The sequence below is a fragment of the Uranotaenia lowii genome, chromosome 3 (assembly GCF_029784155.1).
Source record: "Uranotaenia lowii strain MFRU-FL chromosome 3, ASM2978415v1, whole genome shotgun sequence".
Taxonomy (NCBI): Eukaryota; Metazoa; Arthropoda; class Insecta; order Diptera; family Culicidae; genus Uranotaenia; species Uranotaenia lowii.
This window is the reverse complement of record NC_073693.1, coordinates 220,036,678-220,061,173: the sequence shown is the minus strand read 5'-3', so window position 1 is coordinate 220,061,173 and position 24,496 is coordinate 220,036,678. Positions and strand designations below refer to the sequence as shown.

The window sequence follows — 24,496 nt, the reverse complement described above, 5'->3', positions numbered from 1 at the left end:
CATGGTTGAGGTTTTTTGTGCTTTCTCATCCTCTTGGTTTTTGGTTCGTTTGTTCGCTTTTAAGTTGTGTTGTGTTGGCTCTTTTCTCAGTTTCTTAATACCCACCGGGACCAGGGACAGAAATGAGGGACCCCATCTTTAGGAGCACGGTAATTTTTTGTCCGTGTGCCAGCTTTGTGTTTTTCGAAATCACTGGTACAGGCACTGGCAGGCAGGTTTTCGAGGTCCGGTTTACCCTGGCCCGAGCTCTTCACAAACAACTCATCGTGGCTTTTTTACTCGTTCGTTCTCCACAAGTTGTTGTTCTTTCCTCGTCGTTTTCTTCGTTGGCCTCATCGACTTTGGCATTTCTGCTGTGGCCTCTTCTGATTTTTCGGTGCCCGAGTCCGCCTGTTTCGTTAACTCTTGACTTCTTTCGGTTTGGATACTTTATGCTTCAACTCCCACCGGGCTGCCTTATATTTCTGGTGCCGAAAGTCACAGGAAAGATTTAAGCTCCGGCCGGAGTCAGCAAGACAGGAACGACCGACCGACAAAAAAATCTACCAACACGCAACCGGGTAGAAGTGAATTGTTTCGGCCGGTGGTGGGAAGTTGAGTTGTATACAACTTTGTTGCGCTACGACCCACTTGAAGTCGAGACGTGGAGCGAGCGGTTGGCAGTGAAACTCATAATTAAAATAATAATTAGAGAAAATGCTATTGTCATTAATTAAATCTAATTCAAAAGCTGAGATAGGTTTGCCAAAAAATATCATAATATGATCAGAAGATAACCTTCTATTTGGTCCATTATAAACATTTCTGTAATCTAAAATTACATTCAAAATTTATATAAAAAAAAACAGCACAAACTGAACAAGAACTAATAAAAAGTTATTGAAATATTCCAGAGCTCACAAAACAGCTAAAATTTCAACTTCAGAGTCAAACCAAACTAAACAAATCATCATAACATGGATTCTGTTTCGCCTCTACTTCAAAAGATATCAGAATCTTATTGTGAATTTCGCATTCAGAATCAGTTTTCAAAGTAAAACAGGAAAAAACATCTCGACCCGTTTGTTCCAGCAGGGTATAAAATGTCTTCGTTTCTTGATACTCTTCAGAACAAAACACTGTCTAAGAAGTTGGAAGCCTCTAGGAAACTCACACAGCCTTCGGTACATCATTCGACAATATCCTTATAGGGTTGTAAAGGGTGATACGGTCAAAATTTGGTCAACGGAAAACGCGTGTAAATCGGTGAAATCGTTTATTTAAAAAATCAAATTAAATTTCTTTTTCAAGTTTAATTAGTATAAAATTCAGGAAAAATATTCAGTTAGGCTTCCACTTCAAGTTTAATTAGTATAAAATTCAGGAAAAATATTCAGTTAGGCTTCCACTTTTCCAAATCCGAATTTCCGGGCCTTATGCTAAACCCCTGCCATCAGATTTTGTACAGCCACCTTGTCCACCTTCTTCGCCGCAGAAAGCCAGTTTGCCTTGAACTGCTGCTCTTCCTTTGCAGTTTTTTTTGGTCTTCTTTAGGTTCCGCTTGACAATAGCCCAGTATTTCTCAATTGGGCGGAGCCCTGGCGTGTTGGGAGGGTTCTTGTCCTTGGGAACCACCTGCACGTTGTTGGCGGCGTACCACTCCATGGCCTTTTCATCGTAATGGCAAGATGCCAAATCCGGCCAAAACAGTACGGAGCAACCGTGTTTCTTCAGGTAAGGCAGCAGACGTTTATTCAAACACTCTTTCACGTAAATTTCTTGGTTGACAGTCCCAGAAGCTATGAAAATGCTGCTTTTCAAGCCACCGGTACAGATGGCTTGCCAAACCAGATATTTCTTCGCGAACTTTGACAGTTTCATGTGCTTGAAAATATTTGCTACCTTTCCCCTTCCTTTTGCCGTATAAAACTGCTGTCCCGGAAGCTGCTTGTAGTCGGCTTTGACGTAGGTTTCGTCGTCCATTACCACGCAGTCAAACTTCGTCAGCATCGTCGTGTACAGCCTCCGGGATCGCGCTTTGGCCGTCGTATTTTGTTTATATCGCGATTTGGAGTCAAGAAATGGTCAAACATTGCATACAAGTAATGCGCGTAAAAATTGCATACAAGCTTGTATGCAAGACTCATATTCTTGCATTTTTGGTAGTCTAAATCCTATCTGATTGAGATATAATCTTGATATAATGCTATCAAGGGGTGATATAATTTTGCTATGCTTGCATGGACTTTTTGTTATAATTTGAGATATTTTAACATCCTACGAGTACTAAATTATATCTCATTTTGATAGGAAAAAAAATAGTATCAAAATATCTCATCTTGATATAATTTTGTTTTTCTCTTCTGATCGGGTTTCTACTCCATTCTTATCCCTTTCCAATCAAAGACAAAAGAGGATGAAAAAAATATCGGTCAAACGGCAGACAGCCGTTTTTTTTTGTATTCAGCGGTGGTAGAAAGACTAACCGACTCATATGGTGCACTGGGTAAGATACCGGACTGGCAAGCCGAGATGAGATTTTGCAGTAAGTTTGATTCTCACTATATATTTTTTAGATGAATGCAATGGAATGAAAATCTCGTAAAAGGTTTTTCTTGTTTCGCTTGAATGGATAATTTTGCTTGGGAGCTCGAGTCCTTATGCCAGTAGTGCTTTTCCAATCATATCATCTTTGGTACAGTACAGGCATTGGATTTTTGACCTCTTTCATAGGTGTATATGAACTTTGTAAGTTTTATGTGCTCTTGACAAATTGGAAGCCACCGTGATTTTTAATGACCATACGGCACCTATTTGAAATTTTCATGCATCTTGGGGGATGAAGATGTCATTTTGCGATTTACTCGCCTGCATTTTCCAATTCTTTTCTAGGAAACGAGGAAAAGGGGGAAAATCCGTACATTAAGATTTTAAAAACCTTCTATTTAAGAATCTGAATTTCAATTACAGACATGCGTAGTTTCTGCGTTATTGCAGTTTTATGACAAAAGTCCAAAAAGCCCGATTTTCGTAGAACTACTCTATCTCACACAAACTCTAGAAAGCTCAAATTTTGTGAAATACTAGTATAATTGTCGATCTATCATCAGATCCCGGCAACGTCCGTGTGAACTTCTCTCAGATTTAAGCTTCTTTCCTCATATTTAAGCTTTTTTTCTCAGATTTGAGCTTTCATCTCATATGCTCTCAAGGCAAAAAAAGCTTAAATCTGAGGCTTAAAAACGAGATTCACCAAGACTTGGTTTAAAGATGTTGGTCACACGATACAGAGACAAATCGTGTAACGTTGCCGAGATCTGTCTATCATAGGGCTTTCGCTCAGGCCATATGTGTTAGAAAGCCGTTGGGCAAACAAAAATGACTTCATGTGAAGTGCCCTAAGGTAACATTTGATTTTTTATTAACTTTTTTTTGCTTGGTTCCTCACTGATGATCTATGAAAAATCAAAATAATTGTTCTATTGGATAGAATATGATTAGAAATATGCTCACTGACTGAATCGACATTTCAGTTGAACTTTAGCGAAATTGTGAACAAAAATCTCTAATGTGTGCCCAACAGACCTCTTGTATGTACAGTTGCGTTCAAAAAAGAATGAAATCGCTTGAAGCTGCGCACCCACTTCCAACTTTGACAAGCTGCCATTTCTCTCTCGGTTGATATTTTTTCATGAAAATTTCACACAATCTAGTTCAACTATCCAACTAACATTGCACAAAATTTTAAGTCTTTAAATTGACGGGAAACGAAGATACAGCTATTCCCGTAAAAAAGGGAAATTTGGAGTTGCTTCACTAAATTTGCTGTATCTTTGACAATTTTCATTGAAAAATCTTCTAATTTGGTCAAATGATGTGAAAATGTTTGATCTAATACCAGGCCAAGTTGTTTCGTCGAAATCGATGAACGTGATCAAAAATGGTGCCGGGTTGAAAATGAGGTTCATTATCGCCCAGCAGACGATTTCATTCTTTTTTGGACGGATGTTTATATGGAAATCATCGTAATCCATGTATTCTTGGTATTTTCTTTCACAAAACCAAAATTTATCACAAAAAATGTTATAAATTGCTTAAAGCTTCATTCGTTCTTTGTTTCGAAAGAGAAAATGTTTCAACAGAGTTCAAAATATGAAGAACAGAGCTTCAGAAATGACCTGATAATTATACCGATAAACAAATTTGATCTACAATTTAAGCGAATATTCTATTCGCTCTTGTGTTTCAATACCAGTTCTGTTGAAACAATTTCTGTTTCTAAACAAAGGAAGAATAAAGTTCCTATCAATTTACAACATTCTTTGTAATAAATTTTGGTTTTGTGAAAGAAAATACCAAGAATAAATGGATTACGATGATTTCCATATAAACATCCGTCCAAAAAAGAATGAAATCGTCTGCTGGGCGATAATGAACCTCATTTTCAACCCGGCACCATTTTTGATCACGTTCATCGATTTTGACGAAACTTGGCCTGGTATTAGATCAAACATTTTCACATCTTTTGACCAAATTTCAAGATTTTTCAATGAAAATGGTTAAAGATACAGCAAATTTAGTGAAGAAACCCCAAATTTCCCTTTTTTACGGGAATAGCTGTATCTTTGTTTCCCGTCAATGTAAAGACTTCAAATTTTGTGCAATGTTAGTTGGATAGTTGAACTAGATTGTGTGAAATTTTCATGAAAAAATATCAACCGAGAGAGAAATGGCAGCTTGTCAAAGTTGGAAGTGGGTGCGCAGCTTCAAGCGATTTCATTCTTTTTTGAACGCAACTGTATGTGCAGCGAGAGCCCTATACCCCCTTCGTATAAATCATTTGCACTAAGTTGTAAAAAATATATTTCATTTTTTTTTAAATCTACTGTTTCGTTAAGCCGCCATTCAATTCGAATTAGTTTCATATTTTTTTTAAACTGCTTCTCCATCCAATAAAAAAATCAGATGTTACAGATTATTTCGTAGAAAAGCATCAAGCAAAAAACCTATACCTTCAGCTCCAAAAGGCACACGAATAATGACGCTAATTTTAGGAACATGTTTCGCCGGTTTTCCACCCTCTCTCTCTCTCTCGGCAGCCAGCCAGCACCTCCCGGGTCATTACTCACAAAATTATGGATGACGGTGTCAAATTCGTGAGGTAGCATGAGGTCTCACCCGGCCTCCATCGAATGAAGAAACACAAGCAGAAGAGGAAAAAAACCAAAACAACATCCATATAAAAAAATGAACCAGCAATCAAAATTGCATAATAATCTGATCTTATTTTATTGCTTCCCTTCTCTCTTTCTCGTTACAGAGTCGAATAACGTCGGCCCCTCGTCATCGTCATCGCCATCGACGAAGTCGACGCACGTGTTGTATGTGTGAATTGTCTTGTTTTTGTTTTCCACGATCCACCGAGGAGAAGATCCGGAGCCAGCATGAAGACGGCCCTCCGAAAAAAGTATAGCTAGGCGCACATTATTTGGGAAGAAGAGCCTAGAAAATCTATAAGTGGCGAAGAGTTTATGCAACGGGGTCTCCGAGTGTAGGTTTCCCACTGGTGATTTCTCGTAACTAGCTTTTGGGGGTTGTTCTTGAGATCCTCTTCTCTGAAGTCGGTGTATACGCGTTTTTGCTATTCCGAATTGTGTATGTTTTGAGCCCACGGAGGAGTTTCTTAAATTGAAGATTAAAGCTCTCGGCGTCGTCGGGTTAAGTGGGCTAGCTTGAATAGTGAAACGGAAATTGCGAATTGTTGCTGGCAGTTTGGAGATTTTTCGGTTCTCCCAAGCGAAGAAAAATAGCCGGTTTTTGTGTAAATGTGCGCGCATTTTAAATCAGTGCCGATGACGGTGTGATTATCGCGAAGTTTCGGAAGAATGTGAAGTGTAGCTCGGAAAACGCGCGAATTTGTCTCTCCTGGCATATTATTTGAATCAACAACTTACGATCGTGACGGGCAGTTTTGTGTGTTTCGAAATTGAATGGGGCAACCGAAACGGCATCGGGCATGTGAAGCAAAATGAGCTAACGAGCGTGATTGGAAGATGGCTCATCACCAAACTGACATCCATGAAAATCTAGCAAGAGGTAATGACATAGGTGCTGATCAGCAACAGATAAACAAGACAAGTAATTTGCAAAATGGAACCGATCCTCAGCAAGGTGCCAAGCATTATCAAAACAGTCCAGTAATGGGTGGGGAAAAAGCTAAATCGCCATCGGGTGGGGCACCTGGAGGAGGCAATGGTGCAGCTACGGGACCTCCATCATCGCCAGCCTCGGGTCCACCCCATCCTCCACATCCGGGTGCGGAAGGTGCACCTGGAATGCATCCCTATGACTCTTCCGGGCATCATATGCCACCTGGCGGCAACGCTGGACCAGGAGATCCGAACAGTAATAGCAAAGACGTTGATATGCAGCACCACCCTCATCATGCTCTGCATCAACATCAGATGTATGGGCAACCGCCAATGCAACACCAACAATATCCAAGGTATCACCATGACCCCAACATGCCCCCGGGAGGGCCAGATCCCTACGCACATTATCGCATGAGTGCGGCACCGGGAGGCAAACCGGGATCAATGGTACCCCCGGGTCGTCCGGGTCCGCCACAAAGATACCAACAACCAGGGCAGCATCCAGGACACCCAAGTCAACAAACGCAGGGTCCTACACCTACTCTGAACTCGCTGCTTCAGTCGCATCCGCCACCCCATCCGCAGCACCGTTACCCGAACAACTACGATCCGAACCAACCTCAGCAGCCGCCCTCGGGTCAACAATCCGGTGGGGGACCACAGCAGCAACCACCACCGGGACAGCCGCCCCAATCTTACGGGCACCAGCCCGGAGGTTGGGCACCGCCACCTCGACCCTACAGTCCCCACGGGTCCCAACCGTATCGTCCGCCACCACCGGTAAGTTTTGCTTTTATTTTCTCATGGGGTATTCTACCAGTAGCAGAGAATTATTTTGATTTTAAACATAAAGTTACAGAAAACACAGTTTTAACCATTCTAACATACCATGGTCATTCCCATAAATGGAACTTACTTGACTAGAACCGACGGAACGCAACATCTCCCAGATGTAATGTGATTCTCAGTTCTGTGTCTCGGAACATAAATACCATCGCATACCAACCGGTGTGCTGCATTCCGCTTATGTAAAACCGGCGGCAAAGCATCCTCCCATGGGGAAAATTTCCGAACGCAACCCGTAGAAAATCGAAACAAGTGTTCCGATTATGGTAGCGAACCTTCTCGCTGTCGTGGCGTTGGGCGCATTCAAGTTCAATGTTCCAATCCAACATTTATCGTGGTTGAAGTTCATGGTTCGGCAACAGTCTTGTAGAAGCTCTGCACCACCTTCCTCGGACCAGTTTAGACCCAATTGATGTTGATTCATCCCCCGCACTTAGTTCGTCTCCTCCTGGATCGGAACCATCAGAAATGTATGTTTATTTTTTTCGCCAAATATAACTCACTGGCGGAGGTGGAGGTTTGGAGAAGCCGCCCCCTTTTTCCTACACGTCAAACCGACAAATGGCGCTCCCAACTTCGCGGTGGTCTCACCTTTCTCTACTATGAGTGTACGTATCGTTAGCCGTGCTCCAATGTCGTTACGAATGACGTCGAGCCTTTGCCGCTGTTTGAATTTACTGTTTATATTATTGGTCTGGTAGTGGCGCGCGAATCGAGTTTTCAAGTGCAGAAGACCGTAATTCCACGACTATATTTAGCTTCGCATCGGGAGAAAACCACCGGCAGAGGATTCCCTCGTTTAAAATGTGCCGGGGAAAGAGGAGCTCTCTCGGGCCGATATCTAAAATCCGCTTTTATTTATATTTTCGTTTAGTTTGTGGTGCGGAAAATAATCATCATCGGGGAGAAAGGAGGGTCAAAGAGAAGGTCGTTACCTATACTCTACCTTCTAAATAAGCAACGCGCGGCACGGTGTAGCTGTCCTGTCATACGTCGCTGTGCGGAACGACCTCAATCAAAGTGGCACTTTGTTTGAAGAGATTCCGAAAGCACGGACAGAGAAAGAGAGCTACGGAATGTGTTATGGAAGTAAACGAGTTGGAAACGATTATGGGCGACACACTGCTGCTGCTGCTGCCGATGACCGTTTGTTGATATGACAGTGATAGCGTCAGAGATCCGACGATGCGAACCTGATGGGTGCTCTACGTGTTCATACTTTTGATTGATAGAATGGAATGGGCTTCATTCGTCCAATGGATCCGATGGGCCTTATTTATTTATAGACCTTAAAACTAGTCAGTCATGCTTCATAATTAGAGAATCCCAGAACTCACTCTATGATGGAAAAGTTTGTCTTATGGCTAACCCATTCAAAGTTACATTTTTTCGATTATAAAGGGTGATACGGTCAAAATTTGGTCAATATCAACTTGACGTATTTCTTCCAATTTTGCATTTAAAAAACCTGAACACCCCTCATTTTGAAGGTGTGTGTGTGTAGAATATTGCTCCTATTTTGATTTTGGAATTCACTCTTCAGTTGTGAAAATGTCGTCCAAGGAAGAAGAGCAACGTAAAATTTAGCTCGTGCATCGCGAAAATCCGAGCTACTCGCACGCAAAGCTGGCAAAATCGCTAAAAGTTGCCAAATCAACCGTTACAAATGTAATTAAAGTGTTTGGGGAACGTTTGTCGACAGCCAGGAAGTTTGGATCGGGGGAAATCGAAAACCGGAAGCCGCTGAGACGACAAAGAGAGTTGCCGGTGGTTTCAAGCGAAACCCTAACCTCTCTCTCCGAGATGCCGCAAATAAGCTGGGTGTATCGTCTACAACCGTGCATCGAGCCAAAAAACAAGCCGGACTATCGACTAACAAGAAGGTCAAATCGCGATGACAAACAAAATACGACGGCCAAAGCGCGATCCCGGAGGCTGTACACGACGATGCTGACGAAGTTTGACTGCGTGGTAATGGACGACGAAACCTACGTCAAAGCCGACTACCAGCAGCCTCCGGGACAGGAGTTTTATACGGCAAAAGGAAGGGAAAAGGTAGCAGATATTTTCAAGCACATGAAACTGTCAAAGTTCGCGAATCTGGTTTGGCAAGCCATCTGTACCTGTGGCTTGAAAAGCAGCATTTTCATAGCTTCCGGGACTGTCAACCAAGAAATTTACGTGAAAGAGTGTTTGAATAAACGTCTGCTGCCTTTCCTGAAGAAACACGGTTGTTCCGTACTGTTTTGGCCGGATTTGGCATCTTGCCATTACGGTAAGGCCATGAAGTGGTACGCCGCCAACAACGTGCAGGTGGTTCCCAAGGACAAGAACCCTCCCAACACGCCAGAGCTCCGCTCAATTGAGAAATACTGGGCTAATGTCAAGCGGAACCAAGAAGACCAAAAAAAAACTGCTAAGGACGAGCAGCACTTCAAGGCAAACTGCCTTTCTTTTCTCTCTCTTTCTCTCTTTCTCTCTCTCTCTCTCTCTCTCTCTCTCTCTCTATTTCAATCATTGGCTCCACAACTCGTGTGATCGTTGACGGATCATATCTCTTTATCTCAGTGTACGGGAATAAACTCAAATGAATCCACCGAGCACTATGCGTATGTTGGTAAGCTTGTAGGATTTCATTTGATTGGCCGTGACAGAAACAGTACAAAATTCTACATATGACCCAGTTAGAACACAATTGGTTCAACTGTCAAGACATGATGAGAATTTTGTTTCAAGTTCGATGCTCACTTGGAACACAGTTGGAACCAATCGGCATTGAGTAGCTGTGACCTCTTCTTTGGGTGTGGTTCGCAACAGTAAAGATTTCAGAAAGATTCATAAAGAAATTTCAAAGCATATTTAATTAAGCGGCATTGGAGTTCTTTTAGGGCAGAAAATATGCATTACCACAACATATAAACAGTCGAACGAAAGCATGAAAAATGTCTACTGGATGATTTCGTTTCTAATTGTTTGTTACTTATCTCACTTTGGGTAACGAGGTTCCTTCCATGTAAATAAGGGTGGCCCTTATTTTCCAACTTCGTTAAAACTTAGCTCAAACTTCCAACATTACGGTCACAGTCTATACACGGAGAAATATGTTTAGTTTTTCCAAAGTTCGAATACAAATTAAAATAACGATAATTTAAAATCAACTGAACAGAGTCATTTATTTTTTTACTCAAATGGAAAGGTAATTCATAGATGTTCTATCACACCTTTTGTTTTGGAAATTTTTTACCTCCACCCAATATTATGAGCCTCACAGGTTTCTTAAGTCCACCCTACGCAGCACGCTCTTCTATTTTTGAAATTTCAATCCACATAGAAATGCTGATGATTTTTTAAAGAGTCAAAATAGGTTTCCTGTATTTGTTATTTTCTACAACATTTATGATATAACTTACCAATCCAAGAGAGTTATATTTGAAGGGCAAGGCAACAAAAAATCATTTATGATCAAATGTAAACTTAATACAAAGTTACACAAGCAAATGTTTAATGTGTTTCCTCTATTCTTGATTTGGAATAATTCTATGATAAGCTTTTCAATGAAAATCAGCTAGCACGCAACTACTTTTTTGACATTTCACACCAAATACGAAAAAAATAAGATTTTTAAATGAGACAAGTTTAGGAATTCTATACTTGTTTATTCTCGACATCATCAATGATCATGAGAATTTTACCAAAGGAGACCTGTAAACTATTTTGGTCAATAAATTGGATTTTTTGTCTGTACCAATATTTGTGGATTGAAAAGGCTAAACAACGAACACTGAATGATTATTAATTCTTCGACACCAGAAATAGTTTGTCTGATGATAACACAAAATTACTCTAAAAAAGTTGGGTGTATGTATAGGCTACGGCTTTACCACAAAATTTGGTTAAAAAGTGTATTCGAATTTATTGAACGTCCTATATACATATATAATAGATTCAACTATAGTTATATGATTGATTTTATGCACTCAACTATAAATATAATAGATTGAACTATAATCATATGATTGATGTTGGGCATTCAACAATAAATATAGTAAATTCAACTATATTGATATAGTTGATTTAACTGTAAATATAATAAATTCAATTATATTTCTATGATTGATTTAACGAGTTCAACTACAAATATTGTAGAATTGTTATTTCCTTTTTATTTCAATCATACTCCTGAATAATTTTATGGTATAATCGATTGTTTGGTTTTTATTTCATATCCAAAAAAGTGTACATTAGATTCAAAAATTTCCACGTCCTTTGGGCTGCCCGTAAAGGTCATTAAATTTGATTCGGTAGCAGGATGTTGCGTTTCGCAAATTCATTTCGCTCCAGCAAATGATTTGGACGCAAGCTGGCCGTAAATGTCGACGAAGAACAGCCTAGAAGCAGGAAAAATGATTACTATTCGTATTAAACAAACAAAATCTGCCAAGTTTAACTAATTTACCCGTCGATTCCTATTGTCGAGTTCCGACAACACATTACTCCTCGCTCCAACAAATGATTTTTCTGGTAGCTGCCCGGAAATATCATTAATTTAATGGGGAATGGGAATCTTCTGGGTAGTCGTCGGTTTTGTTTTTTGGTGCTGCGAACAAATTTAAGTTCTGAACGAAGGGCTAGTAGGGCTATTTCGGATGAGCCAATTTGCCGATTATGGACTTCTAAACTCTGCGTATCCGACGAAGAATAACCTAGAAGCGGAGAAATATGACAATTTTCGTGTAAGCGAACAAAATTCAACAAAGTTAAACAAATTTACCTGTCTATTTTGCCGTTGTTTTTTTTATTCTTTTTTCTGTAGCACACACTACACTATTGAAGTAGAACACTAAAATTGTGGTTCAAATCGAGCTTATCGAAAAATTCAACTATATGAATATGAATAACTGTTTTAAAATAATCATTTTTAAATTCAAATATAGTGATACATATATTCGTAATAACTAGCCAACATTGTTGAATGAACTAGTCGACTTTTTTCCGTGAATGGCCCTAAATGTAGCTTCTCGATGCGATATCTCAGAAAAGTTTCAAGCTAGATACATGAAATTTTCTGACTTTTGATAAACAGAGAAGGTCAACAATTTCTCATTTTTAGATTTTAAAATAGGGTTACCGGAGTCCCCAAGCAAAAAAGGACAATTTTTCGTTCTAGGTCATATAGGCCAGAATTACTGTTTGAATTACTGTGTTTATATAAAATCAAAACTATTATCTGCAATCAGGTATTTAAAAAAAAATGATTCTTGAAGCAAAAGAGTCCTTGAAAAAATGATGTTTTGCAAGAAAGAGAACTCATTTTGTTGGAGTCGCATTGAAAAACTTTAGATTGATATGAATTCAGATTCAGTTCTTCTTATATTTCCATTTATGGGATATGATATCGGAAACCAAAAACGTTTGTACTTTTGTAATAATTTTAAAGTGAACATTGGTAAAATTTGTAGAACTCGGTTCAGTCGTTTTGAAGATACAGCCAAAAAAGCAATCCGGATCTATATGACCCTAACCGACTAGTTTTTTTTTCAACCGAAGAGAAGATTGAGCTCATTCGGATAACTCTAAGGCGACCCTCAAAGAGAGACCTTCAAATTTTTATAGAAATTTCTACGTAAAATGTGAAAATTTAAAAATATGCAAATAATTGCGGCAACACTGTTAAACCACACAAACGTTAGTGCTTCAAAATTTTACGTTGAATAACAACATTGTAGAACATTTTGAAGCATTTTGACGCACAGTGAAGTCAGTTACAGCGCTTTTTTGTCCGATCTGCCCCACCTTGAGGTGCCCTTTTCGAGCTTAAGAAGCATTAAAAACGGTGTTGTACATTAACTACAGTAAAAAAATCTAAACTTTTATCCAGCTGGAATTTGAGGAATAATGCAGTGTGTACATTATCGATCACGTTGTCAAATCGAAAAGGTGGTATAGGTTGACCAAAAACCTCAATTTTGGAAGTTTTATAAACTCTCGTTTGTGTCCTGGTTCAAATATTTTCAGTGTAAATCAATAAATAGATCCCAACTTTCAAAGTGTACAGGATGACATTAAAGTTCCCGTACTTTAAAAAAATACTTGCTCTTAAAGCTTTGATCGACGCCATGATTTTCATAACTGAGCCACTTCACAACAACCAATCGTTCAAGGAGGATCAATAGAAGGATTCTACAGCAATACAAATCCTCACAAATTTTCCGGCTTCGTTCGTGAAAAGATCAAACCTGTGCCTTTGAAAGGTTCCCTGTGGTGTTTCTTGAGTTTAACTTCGAGACCTATGCTTCAACCCATTCAGTACTTGATCTTCCATGGCGTTCTGAATCCGTACACAACGAAGCACTTTGGTCCAGATTGTCCTGACATGGGATTGGAACGAATTTATTGGAAAAAATGCCAGCTATCATCGTCGGAGGCATTGGCAACTGACTTCAGGAATGTATTGAGAGTGGGAGGGAATATAGAGGCAATCTTGAATTTTTTTTTATTTTGTTTCATGTTGTTGCCAAGATTCTATAGAATGTTATTAGTTGTTCAGGAAGATCGATTCGATAAATAATTATAATTAGCCAGGATTACGGTTTGGATGTATTTTGTTAAAAAAGTACGGGAACTTTACTATCACCATGTAGGTATGAGTAATAGAAAACTTCTTTCAAGATCAGTTTCAAGATAAGAGAAAGTAAGCTTGTTTGGGAAGCAGAAACAGTCAAGGCGGATGGGAGGATATCATGAGCAGAATTCCTTGGAAAACGTCAATTGCCGTCCCTCAACGAACACGTTTGTTTCGTTCTGTTTCAGCAGGTTTTGTCTTTCAGCTAACATTAAAAAAAAATCCATTGAACTTTCTCCCCAAAACGAACAATACTCAAAGCTAGAGAATAAACTGATCAAATCAGATATGGTCAAATTTCAGTCCATCATATCAGAAAGATGAGATAAAAAACTACTAACAATTTTTGGTTTCAACCAAGTTTGTCCATTCCAGATGGAAATATCTCATTACATTTCATTATTACTGTGTACCATAAAAATTTGAATAATGAATCTTTTTCCGATATTTCACTGCTAAATAACGCTATAAATTCTTGAACAATTTGAGCTGCTAATACTCATATTTAGTTAGTTTTGTATGATTCTGCGTTTATTTTATCTGAAGCTTAACTCCTCGCAGCAAAAGCACTCTCAAATTTCCCCATTTTAACTGTTTTATAGTGGTTTTTGTTGGTGTTTCAAGTCTCTAGTAACCATCCCATCGCTCCACCGGCTTTCGGAGCTCAAATATTGAGATAGTTAGCAAACAAACAACATGACCAAAGGCGCGCACAACTAACGTCATCACTTCATCGCTGACTGAGAGATAGAGCAAGCAGCAGCCGGCAATTTCTGCAAGAGAAGATCATTAAAGTTGAAACGTTTCACGCCTCTTTGAGTGCTGTGCCGTCATCGTCTCACTCGGATGTGGTTTCGGTTTGTCCGCTTCGCAGTGCTCTTACTTAGGACGTTTGTTGTGCATGTTGCCCACCAGCAAAGATTCAAATCGTATCTTGCACCGATATGAGAAACGCAAACGGTACCCACTCGCCACTACACTACACATTACCAACCATTGGGGCCTTTCTCGTAAAAATTTGCTGATGATCGCCCCTGTTCGTTGCTTGCTGCGCTAGATTGCCTTTGAATAATCACTAAAAATAACCGACATCAGACCCACATTCCTGCTTGCTGCTGCTGCTGCTGATAGCTGTTCAGTTGAATATAGAGCTGCTGCTGCGACTAGACTAAGCAACGAAATGTAAGACGAGAGTAAAAAAAAAACAGCAACAGACTCTCACTCTACATGATGGGGATGCGATGATGATTGTGTGTTGGCCGGGTGCGGAGAATCGGTATTCGGTAACCTCCTCCCCGAGTATCGTGGAGAGCGAAAAAAACGGTTTGTTAAAAATAGATCTATGCGATTACCCCGCTCTTGTCAGTCCGTGTCGGGGGGAGTTGCAGTTGTAATTTTTTTTTTATTGAACCAATGTAACAATAACTGACCGAAGCGCATATGTGTAACTAGACGATGAATATATTGTTGCAGTTTTGTTATAATCCATCTACATATGGAAAGAATAAAATTTTAGGCGCTTTTATGTAAGGTGACCGGAGTAAGTGTTTAAAATCAACATCAATCAAAATTCAAAAATCTCGGAACCGCTTTGATATTTTTAAGAAATGTACTGACAAGAAATATTCAAGATATTAGAAGAAATTATTTCAAGTTATTTTTATTAAGATTTTCTAATGTATATTAGAGTTATCAAACAAAATATGCAGAAAAAAAAATCAAAAAACAAATTAATATGTTTTTTGAAAAAAGTAATTTTTAGAAAAATCTCTGTTATTTCTTAAGATTAGCAAATTCTTGCAAATTGTTTATTCTAAATCAATCACAAGGTTTGGAAATAATTCGCAAAATTGTATCGAAATAAATTGAAAATTTCTAAAATTATTTTTTAACTGATCATGAATGCTAAATGAAAAAAAAATTCGCCTCGACCAGGAATCGAACTCTAGTTTTCTGATTATCTCTCCGACCTCTTACCAATAGGTAAATCGTCAGATGTAAATAAATCAAGTGTATAATTCAGTTGACTTCATCAAATCAAATTCGCTGCTAGATTCTACGGCAGAAATTGCTCATCTTGCCCCGATTGATGGTGCCTATGGTGCCCCTACAGTGACTGATTTTCAGATTTCGGCACAAAAAATTTAAAATGCATTTTTTAACGTTTATGTCTACTTTTTTCAAATTTCATTCAGTTAGGAAATTGACTTTTTAGTGTCTGAACACGAAACAATGATGTAACTCACATATTATAGCTGTTTTCTATGGTTAAATAAGCGTTAGAGTGCCCCAAATGACCCGACTTTTGAAAAAGTTATGTGCTGCAGGCTTACATTGATCCGAGGTCTAGTGCAAGATCTCATGCCAAATGTGGGCCAGATCGGATCACGGGAAGGGGTCGCTCAACGAGCCTTAAGTTTGTATGGGATTTTGAGACATTGTGTTCGGAAGAAATATGGAAATTCAGTTTTTCATGGATAACTTTGGTTTCCTTCATCCGATTTCTTTTGAAAACGGGTTTTATTAAAGCCCAACTATTAAAAATATTTCATCCGCAGACTGCAGATCGATTCGAGTTTAAAAAACAAAGTTATTAGGCTTCAAAAATGGGCTAACTTTTTTCAGGGTGGTACTCATCACGATTAATGCTGCGTCGAAATGTTCGAACGCCTCGACTCATTAACAATGATGAATAACACCCTGAAAAAAGTTAGCCCGTTTTACTAGCCTAATAACTTTTTTATCTTAATTCGAATCAAATTGCAGTCTTCGGATGAAATATTTGTCATAGTTTGGGCTTCAAGAAAATCCATTTTCAAAAGAAATCGGCCGAAGAAAACCAAAGTTTTTGATAAAAAACTGGTTTTTCATGTTTCTTCCGAACAAAATGTCTCCAAATCCCATACAAACTTAAGGCTCGTTGAGCGATCCCTTCCCGTGATCCGATCTGGCCCAAATTTAGCATGAGATCTTGTACTAAGGCCTAGGATCAATTTTAGCCTGCAGCGCATAACATTTTACAGGTTTTGAATTTCCCATACAAATTTGGGGCAGTCTAATAAGCGTCCTTCTTAATGTGGCCATTATGCTCTTATTTCCCATAAATTTGAAAAAAGATCGAAAGATCGAATCGAAAATAAACTGATCTAATCGATCTTTTCCTGGCCGAAGAATCGATCCAAAAAATCGAAAATCGGAGTTGAAAAGATCGATCCTTCAAGGATCGATCCAAGATCGACCAATCCTAGCGACAACTCGAACGTAGAGATTGGAGTTTCGCTTAAAAATGCCAAAATCTTCTTTTCGTCACTGTGACTCCCGGATTTTGATTTCCCCCAGATCCCGGCTGCCTAGTTGTGGAAATACGTGCCCCGAACACTTTTATTACTTTGGTGACGGATGATTTCGCCACATTAAACGATTTTGATATTCCTACGTGCGTGTAGTTTGGATTTTCACGACGCATGTACAAGATTCTGATTCGTAGCTCCTCTTGTTTGGACGCCATTTTGAAATCTAAAGACCTAATGTCGAAAGCAGGCATGAAAATTTTCATTCATGCACGTTGATGGTGAAATTTATTTTGGATCACTATACCCAAGAAAATATGATCAGTCATGGGTCAGGACAGAAATATTCCGATAATGTGAATGAATATACCATTCATATTCACGTGATGTAAATATACGTTATTTATGAGAAGAGTGGGCAATGAATGAAATTTGGGAACCAAATGGAAATGAAAAAAGGCGTCTAGGAAGGTCATTTTTTATACTTTTTATGCAGGTCTGCCTCAAGGGGGCATCGGGAGACCATGTGTATTGGGCCTAAATCAGTTCTTGTCCTCACTGTCCGACGGTACAACTCGACTGGCTGGTGGTGATGCTGTGCCTGCCGAATGTATAGCCGAATGCCGAATGGGCGTCGTCTCACTTCGTGTAACCGATTAATCTTCAGGCACACACTACACACTATGGTTAGTTAGAATTTGCCGTAGTATAACATTTGAAAATCTGCTTTGCAAACAAAGTTGCAAAAAATTACATTGGTGATATTTCTCATGACCCATTTTAACTATCATGTCATGACCGATATATTGGAGATTTCAATAATCAATGACAGAATGGAAAAATCTTTCGTTACCAAAATAATCATTCACAGCATGCTTTCATTCCAAAAAACTCTTAAACTAACGACATGTGAGAAAAAGAATGAGTCACTAGTCGCAGTTTTTGGCTCATTACTATGACATTATCCCGTCCCTGGTCGAAAGTTAAATAGAAGCATCATTCTACACACACACCTACAAAATGAGGTGTGTTCAGTTTTTTTTATATGAATGATTAGAAAAAAATACGGCGAATTTAAGTTGACCACTTTTTGACCCGAACACCCTTTAAGAGAGAAAGTTACACGCTGAAAAGGAGAGAATAAGCATGTGCGGACGTAGGTTCCGTTGTACGATGTCCCAACGATTAGGGTCCCAAACGGTGAACGAAATCCGGGTAAGCAGCAACAACTAGGTCATCGAATTTGACCAGCGATGGCGGAGCAGAAACAAAAGGCCGAGAACTGACGAACTTTCGGTGGCAAAAAGCGTCCGATGCGCGCGAGTAGGTTTGCAAAAGTGAATTTATTGAAGCAAATAAATATTTACATGTCACTTACACATCTAAGGTTTCAATTCACGTATCACTTTTCTGTCAAATATTCTCACTCTTATTCTATGTTGTGAGTGTGCAGTGTTGGTAATTCATTTAATGTGTTTATATTTTGTGTTGAGTGAAAAAGTGTAGGGTGAAGTTCATGTTTGTGTTAAATATTTACATAGTATTTGTTCCCTTAAAACAAGTTCACTTGACATTCGTAATCATCTTCATATTTTTGTAATTTGTCGTATCGTTTATCGCTGCTCGTGTGACTGCGTCGGAACAAAGCATATACTTCGGCATAGAGAAAACAAAACATTGAAAAAATCAGGTTAACAGAATTAAATGGGAGATAGATGACAGAAATAGGCATAAAAGTTGAGGACTTAGTTCCTGAAGAACAGTACAGAAAAGTACGTGAAGAAGGATAGACTGGGGAAAATGAATTGAGAGGGACAAAAATGAATTGAGAGGGACAAAAAAAAGAGATCAGAGGAAAAAAAAACATGCTTAGTGATCGGAAAATGTCGGACTTAGGAAACACAGAAAAAAAATAGTTGAGAAAGAAACATGACAAAAGAAAGAAATAAACATCAGTTGTCAGAATAGAAACACATAAGTTTAGTGAAAGAATTATGAGTTGAGAAAGAAAAATCATTTAAAAATGAGAGAAAAGTTATTTAAAAGAGAGATAAATAAGTCGATAAAGAATATAAAGTTATCAAATAAGAATATGAGCTAAAAGAAAGAAAATTGTATTGGGAGAGGAAATTTAGATGGGAGAGGAAATTGAGATGGGAGAGAGAAAAACGTTTATTAAAACCAACACCTTCCTGCAGGGTTGCCAAATTTTTTTTTTCAAAAATCAGGGAACTGGTGAAATAAAAATCAGGCGAAATCAGACTACGTTAATGTAATGGAAATTTCGGTCAAAGTTATGACCCTTTTTTTGGTCATCACTCCACATTTTCACTCTAATATGTGTTGTGAGCCTACTTGATATAATAATTCTACTGAATCAAAGCAATCGAAAGATTTCCTTGATTCCCTTTTAGAAATAAGAATTACAGGGAATCTTTCGATTGCTTCGATTCAGCCACATTTTCACTTTTTCACTTCAGCAATGGTACCTAATTCAGTTCCCTACTACCCATTTTTCATCACATTCGCAAAAATCAGGCAAAATCAGGCATATTTTCAAAAATCAGGGAAATTCAATGGCTTATCAGGTTGTCAGGCTGAGACTCGAAAAATCAGGCAGTGCCTGAAAAAAACAGGCTCATTGGCATCTCTGCCATCCTATGTAATTGGTCTGCTCGAAACCTTGAGCGGCACTGATTGCTTCTTCATATGACCGTAAGTAGAGGCAAATCCGAAGCAATCAACTATGTGCTCGCTCGGCTAAAATCCCGAGTAGATGGGTGGTGGTGATAAAGAAACAACAGAGAGATCAATAACAGTAAGCAAAGAACACATGTGAACAGAGATGCCAATGTGCCTGATTTTTCAGGATTTACCTGACTTTTCGAAGCTCAGCCTGAAGCCATTGAATTTTCCTGATTTTTTTAAAAATGCCTGATTTTACCTGATTTTTAAGAAACTGGATTAGGTACCAGTGAAAAAGTGAAATTATGCCTGAATCAAAGCAATTGAAAGGTTCCCTTTAATTCTTATTTAAAAAAGGGAATCAAGGGAATCTTTCGATTGCTTTTTCAGTAGAATTATTCAACCAAGTAGGCTCACAACACATATTAGAGTAAAAATGAGGAGCGATGACAAAAAAAAAACAGAATAACTCTAAGCCAGGGACCGAAAACAGCACGAACACAGTAAGTGCAACACAATTTGATGACACGGCACATCCGAAACGAAACTGTGCTGTGTCTGTGTTGATCTTCTTTTGTTGCGTGTCGGCCGCAACACAGCACAGTACTGCATGCGACACAAAATCCGACACAGTTGACGACACAGTGTGTTCGTGTGCCGGTCCCGAAAAGATGAGATTTTAATTGTTGCAAATCTGCCAGCAGGCGAACTGGATAGATTTTTTTCGTTTGCTTTCAAGCTTCTTTCTCGACACAATGTGAGTGAAGAACTTCGCCATGTAAAATAGGGAGAAATGCTGCCCAATCAAGCGCGACGGGTTAAAAAAGCCTTGCTCGTAACACACACTGTGTTGCGTGCTAAGCACAACTGTGTTCTTCTCGACACGACACAACTGGGAACTGTGTCGTGTTGATTGGATGCAGCACAACACAATTGAAGTGCTGTGCCAAACCGAAGTGTCGCACACGAAAATTTATGTGTCAGCACTCCAGGATTTGTGTTGCACGATATGTACTGTGCTGTGTTTGTGTTTTTTGTCGGTCCCTGCTCTAAGCGAAATTTCCCTTAATTTAACGTAGCCTGATTTAGCCCGATTTTTTTTTCACCAGTTCCCTGATTTAAAAAAAATGTTGGCAACCCCGCTTGTGTGAATTTATTTCTGCGATGCTTCGAAATCATCAATGCAAAACTGCAGATAAAATCAATCTGCACATAACGCGTCACAAACGGAAGAAACCTGTCGAACAAATTTTTCCGAAGCGATTTTACGCATGTCTGATCTCAGAGCGAACAACAAGGATGTTGTCTCACTTGAATATCACATGAGATACAAATTTGCAAACATAGCATACTTTTTAGCATATCAGATTTAAGCCGATTTTAAGAAACCAATTTTACGATTGTTTATTTATTACCCATTTTTACGATCGTTTTATTTATCGTTTATTATTGTATTTGGTAGAAATTGCGATTCGCATTAACATTGTTTACGATTTGAGCTATTATTTCTAATGCGATTTTATGTTTGTTAGGAATTCTCCTTAAATTTTTCTATTTTTTGTAGTTATCATCTAATCAGAATAAGTTGTAGATCATTCAATTTTAAAAAACTTTGTTGAAGACATAAGAGCCCTGTCTTTTGAAACAACATGTTTCGAAGACGTTACCTTTTTTCGAAGCGAGGCCTCAATTTTGTATGAGAGAGTTGTGATAATTGTAAATCTACACAAAAAATAGAAAAATTATCTCTCTTTTAGGTGAATTGATCAGGAAAACAATTACAACAAAATATGCGCATTTCAAAATAATGAAACATTGCTGAACACACCCGTTAATGACGACTACAAAATTTTCGATATGACCGTTGTCTCAAAAATATACTGCTTTTATTTTCCAACATTAATCAGCCCTTATTCTTGCCGATACTGGAGTGAACAGGGGAGCTTGGGACCCTTTTACAGTTGCTAAAAGTTATACAGAAAATTTTAACAAAAAAAGAACTTCGCAGAAAAAATATTTGGTGCTAAAGGCTCAAATGACTTAAATTATCCACCATTCGAAGCCAAGTTTTGTTTAAAAAAACAGGTATTTTAGTATGAAATAGAAAATAAAATCTATTATATAGTCAAAAAATCGTCTTTTTTGGTTGTCTATTATGCCAATAGACGCCTATTAACACAAACCTCATTAAACCCATTTAAATTTAATTAGTTCAAATTTAAATTAAACGATTTGCTGAAATTCTAATCGCATTGAATTGCTATAACCACAGATGGACAGATGAACAAGCTAAGCCTTGAAATGTGTGTAAAGTTTTGCATCAATTTTATGTTTTTTTTTTTTGTTGAGCCACCAGATGTCTCCAAGGACATTTGAGAGAACTGTCAAAATGTAAACAAAACAAAACAACCAAAATCTAGCCAGTGTTGAAGGGGTCGTATAACTATTTGGCGAATTTCAAGCATATCGATGTTGAAGTTGGGTTTCACATTTGTAATATTGCCTAATGACAATTTTAGTTTTTAAGCTGTTTTGCTAATTGCTTCAAACGAGCATCATGAAGTACTAAATTTTGTGCTATAGAAACTGATGTGATACGAGAAAATGCTCGCTTAGAGAAGTGGGACTGTTAATTTTAAGCTCAACTGGAATCAAATAATTAGTTCTTGTGACATTTAACAAATTAAATGTAATTGTTTTTTGTACCTTAGAACAAATTAGATCCGTCCATTTTACTAAGATGTTGGTTTATTTATTTTTAACCCGTTAATGCACAACTTTTTTGAAATGACAATAGCAGATATTTATTTAGTGAAACAATAATATTTTAATTCGAATAACACAACTGTACAGTAGGGTGTCCCATTATTGCATAATGTCTGGGAATTTGAGGGCTCACCCTCCAAATGGTAGCTAAGGGTGTAAGAAACAAACTTTTATATGGCGGTGACTCAGAAATGATGTTTAGTGGTCGCACTGGGTCGATTTTTGAAAATGTCTTTTTTTTAATTCCGTAACAAGAAAATTTTGATTCAGGAATATTACACTAAACATATGAGTTTTATATTTTTCAATTTTGTTTAGGCTACAAACTTAACGTGAAAGATTCATAAATTCCATATTTTGTTTCCCAGGTTTTTGGCATGGTTTTTTTCTATTTTTGTTTTATTTTATTGATCGATTTTTACTCAAATCGTGTACAGGTTGGAAATCGTTATTTTGGCTATTATAAAAGTTGTGGCCCATCAAAGTTGAAAAATATTGTTTTTTTAAATTCTCAATTCAATTTCTTCCAAACCTTGTTAATTGGGCGCAGGAAGGTTGAGATTAAAACAAATTGTTAGAATCTGCAAATCTGTAGAAATAACAGCAATTTCCAAAATCTACTTTTTTCCGGAAAAAAAAATTGATTTTTACAATTTTTCCACATACTTTGTTCGAAAACTCACCCATACATTGGAATATCGCAATAGAAATACCATCGCCTAATTTCTTTTATTCTAGAAATTTTTTGTGAATGTATCACTCAAAAATATCCACGCGTTTCCGAAATATTTGGATTTTAATTAGTGTTGTTTTAAAGGGTTACGGTAAGGTTGCCAGATTGCCCGGATATTTAACACACAATTTGACAGAAGTCCGGCCCGGCCCGGTTGCCCGGATTACAGTTAAAATGCCCGGATTTTGCCCGGATTTATTCACATTATTTGCCAAAACAAACAAAAAAAAAAAACAAATTTTGTTGTAATTTTTTTTTATTTATGCGTCTAAAACGAATGTTTTTGAACGAGTTTTAAAAAAATAACCATGAGAAGTTTTTTTAAAAGCGTAAAAAACGATTTAAAAACTGCTTATCAAAAAAAATTTGTTTCATGTTTTTTCCTTAATTTGTGTTGAGTAATTCCTGGATTGAGACCAAATTTGTCCGGATATTACCCGGATTTTTGGTTGGCATTTTGGAATCAAATGCCCGGATTTTGCCAGGTTTTTAGATGAAAATAGCCCGGATTGTCCGGCCCGGGTACGTGGTGAAAAAATCTGGCAACCTTAGGTTAAGGACACATACAATTGCGCCCTTTCGAGAATTAATGGCTTAAAAACAGCATTTCAAATTTCACACAGTTTTCTGGAATATTTTTATTTGAGCTAGGACGTCCGTTCTCTGTGCTATGACCTTCGAACGATTTTTTGCGAAAACAATCAACGCACATTTCGATACAGTTTCGCTGATTACACAAATTACAAATTATAAAATTACAAATTAATACCAGCCTCAGGTATTTAAGAATGTAACACGTGAGTCGACCTTATCATTTCTCGGTAATCGTAGTCTCGGTAAAAGGTAGACGGTTGATTTAAGGTGTTTCAAAAGTTAAAGTGTCTTTCTTTATATTGTCGGAAAAAATGATTTCGAAATTTGTGTTGCTAACTTTGGCAATAGCTTTGTTGCTGTACTGCTGTTATGTTCAGGCGGTATTTTGCTCTCGACAGTTTTTTTTCTACAGGTTGTTTGATAAGTTCAAATACACTTTTTTTGTCTCTTTGTTGTGGACGTTGTAGTAAAGCCATAGCGCATATGTTTTAAAAAATTTTCAACGTTCAGACAAACTATTCTTGGTGCTGAAGAGTCCATTTGCATTGAGTGTCAATTTTGAAACGATTATTTTTCCTCAAATTTTGAACCCTGGTACACCAAACATGGCTCCTTTGGGCTTATTCTTTTGATCACTGGTGTTGGTGAGAATATAAGAGTACAGGATATCTAAATTTATCTCAAATCTCTTAAGATGGAATTTTTCCAAATCATATTTCGTGATCGATCACAAAAATTGCCTTCCTTCATCCTAATAAAAACTTATTAATTCTGGTTAGTTGATTTCAAACTAACGAGGTTTTGATTTGTATTCGAACTCATTGAACAC

General features: G+C 38.0%; 1 protein-coding gene across 1 annotated transcript in view; it reads left to right on the top strand.

Annotated features, from left to right (window-relative positions):
• LOC129750849 (trithorax group protein osa-like) overlaps positions 1-24,496 on the top strand; it is a 340,339-nt gene that overhangs the window by 35,252 nt on the left and 280,591 nt on the right. Inside the window, exon 2 of the mRNA XM_055745953.1 lies at positions 5,300-6,911. Within this exon, the coding sequence (XP_055601928.1) occupies positions 6,033-6,911 (879 nt within the window). The 5' untranslated portion in view covers positions 5,300-6,032. The remainder of the gene's footprint in view (positions 1-5,299; positions 6,912-24,496) is intronic.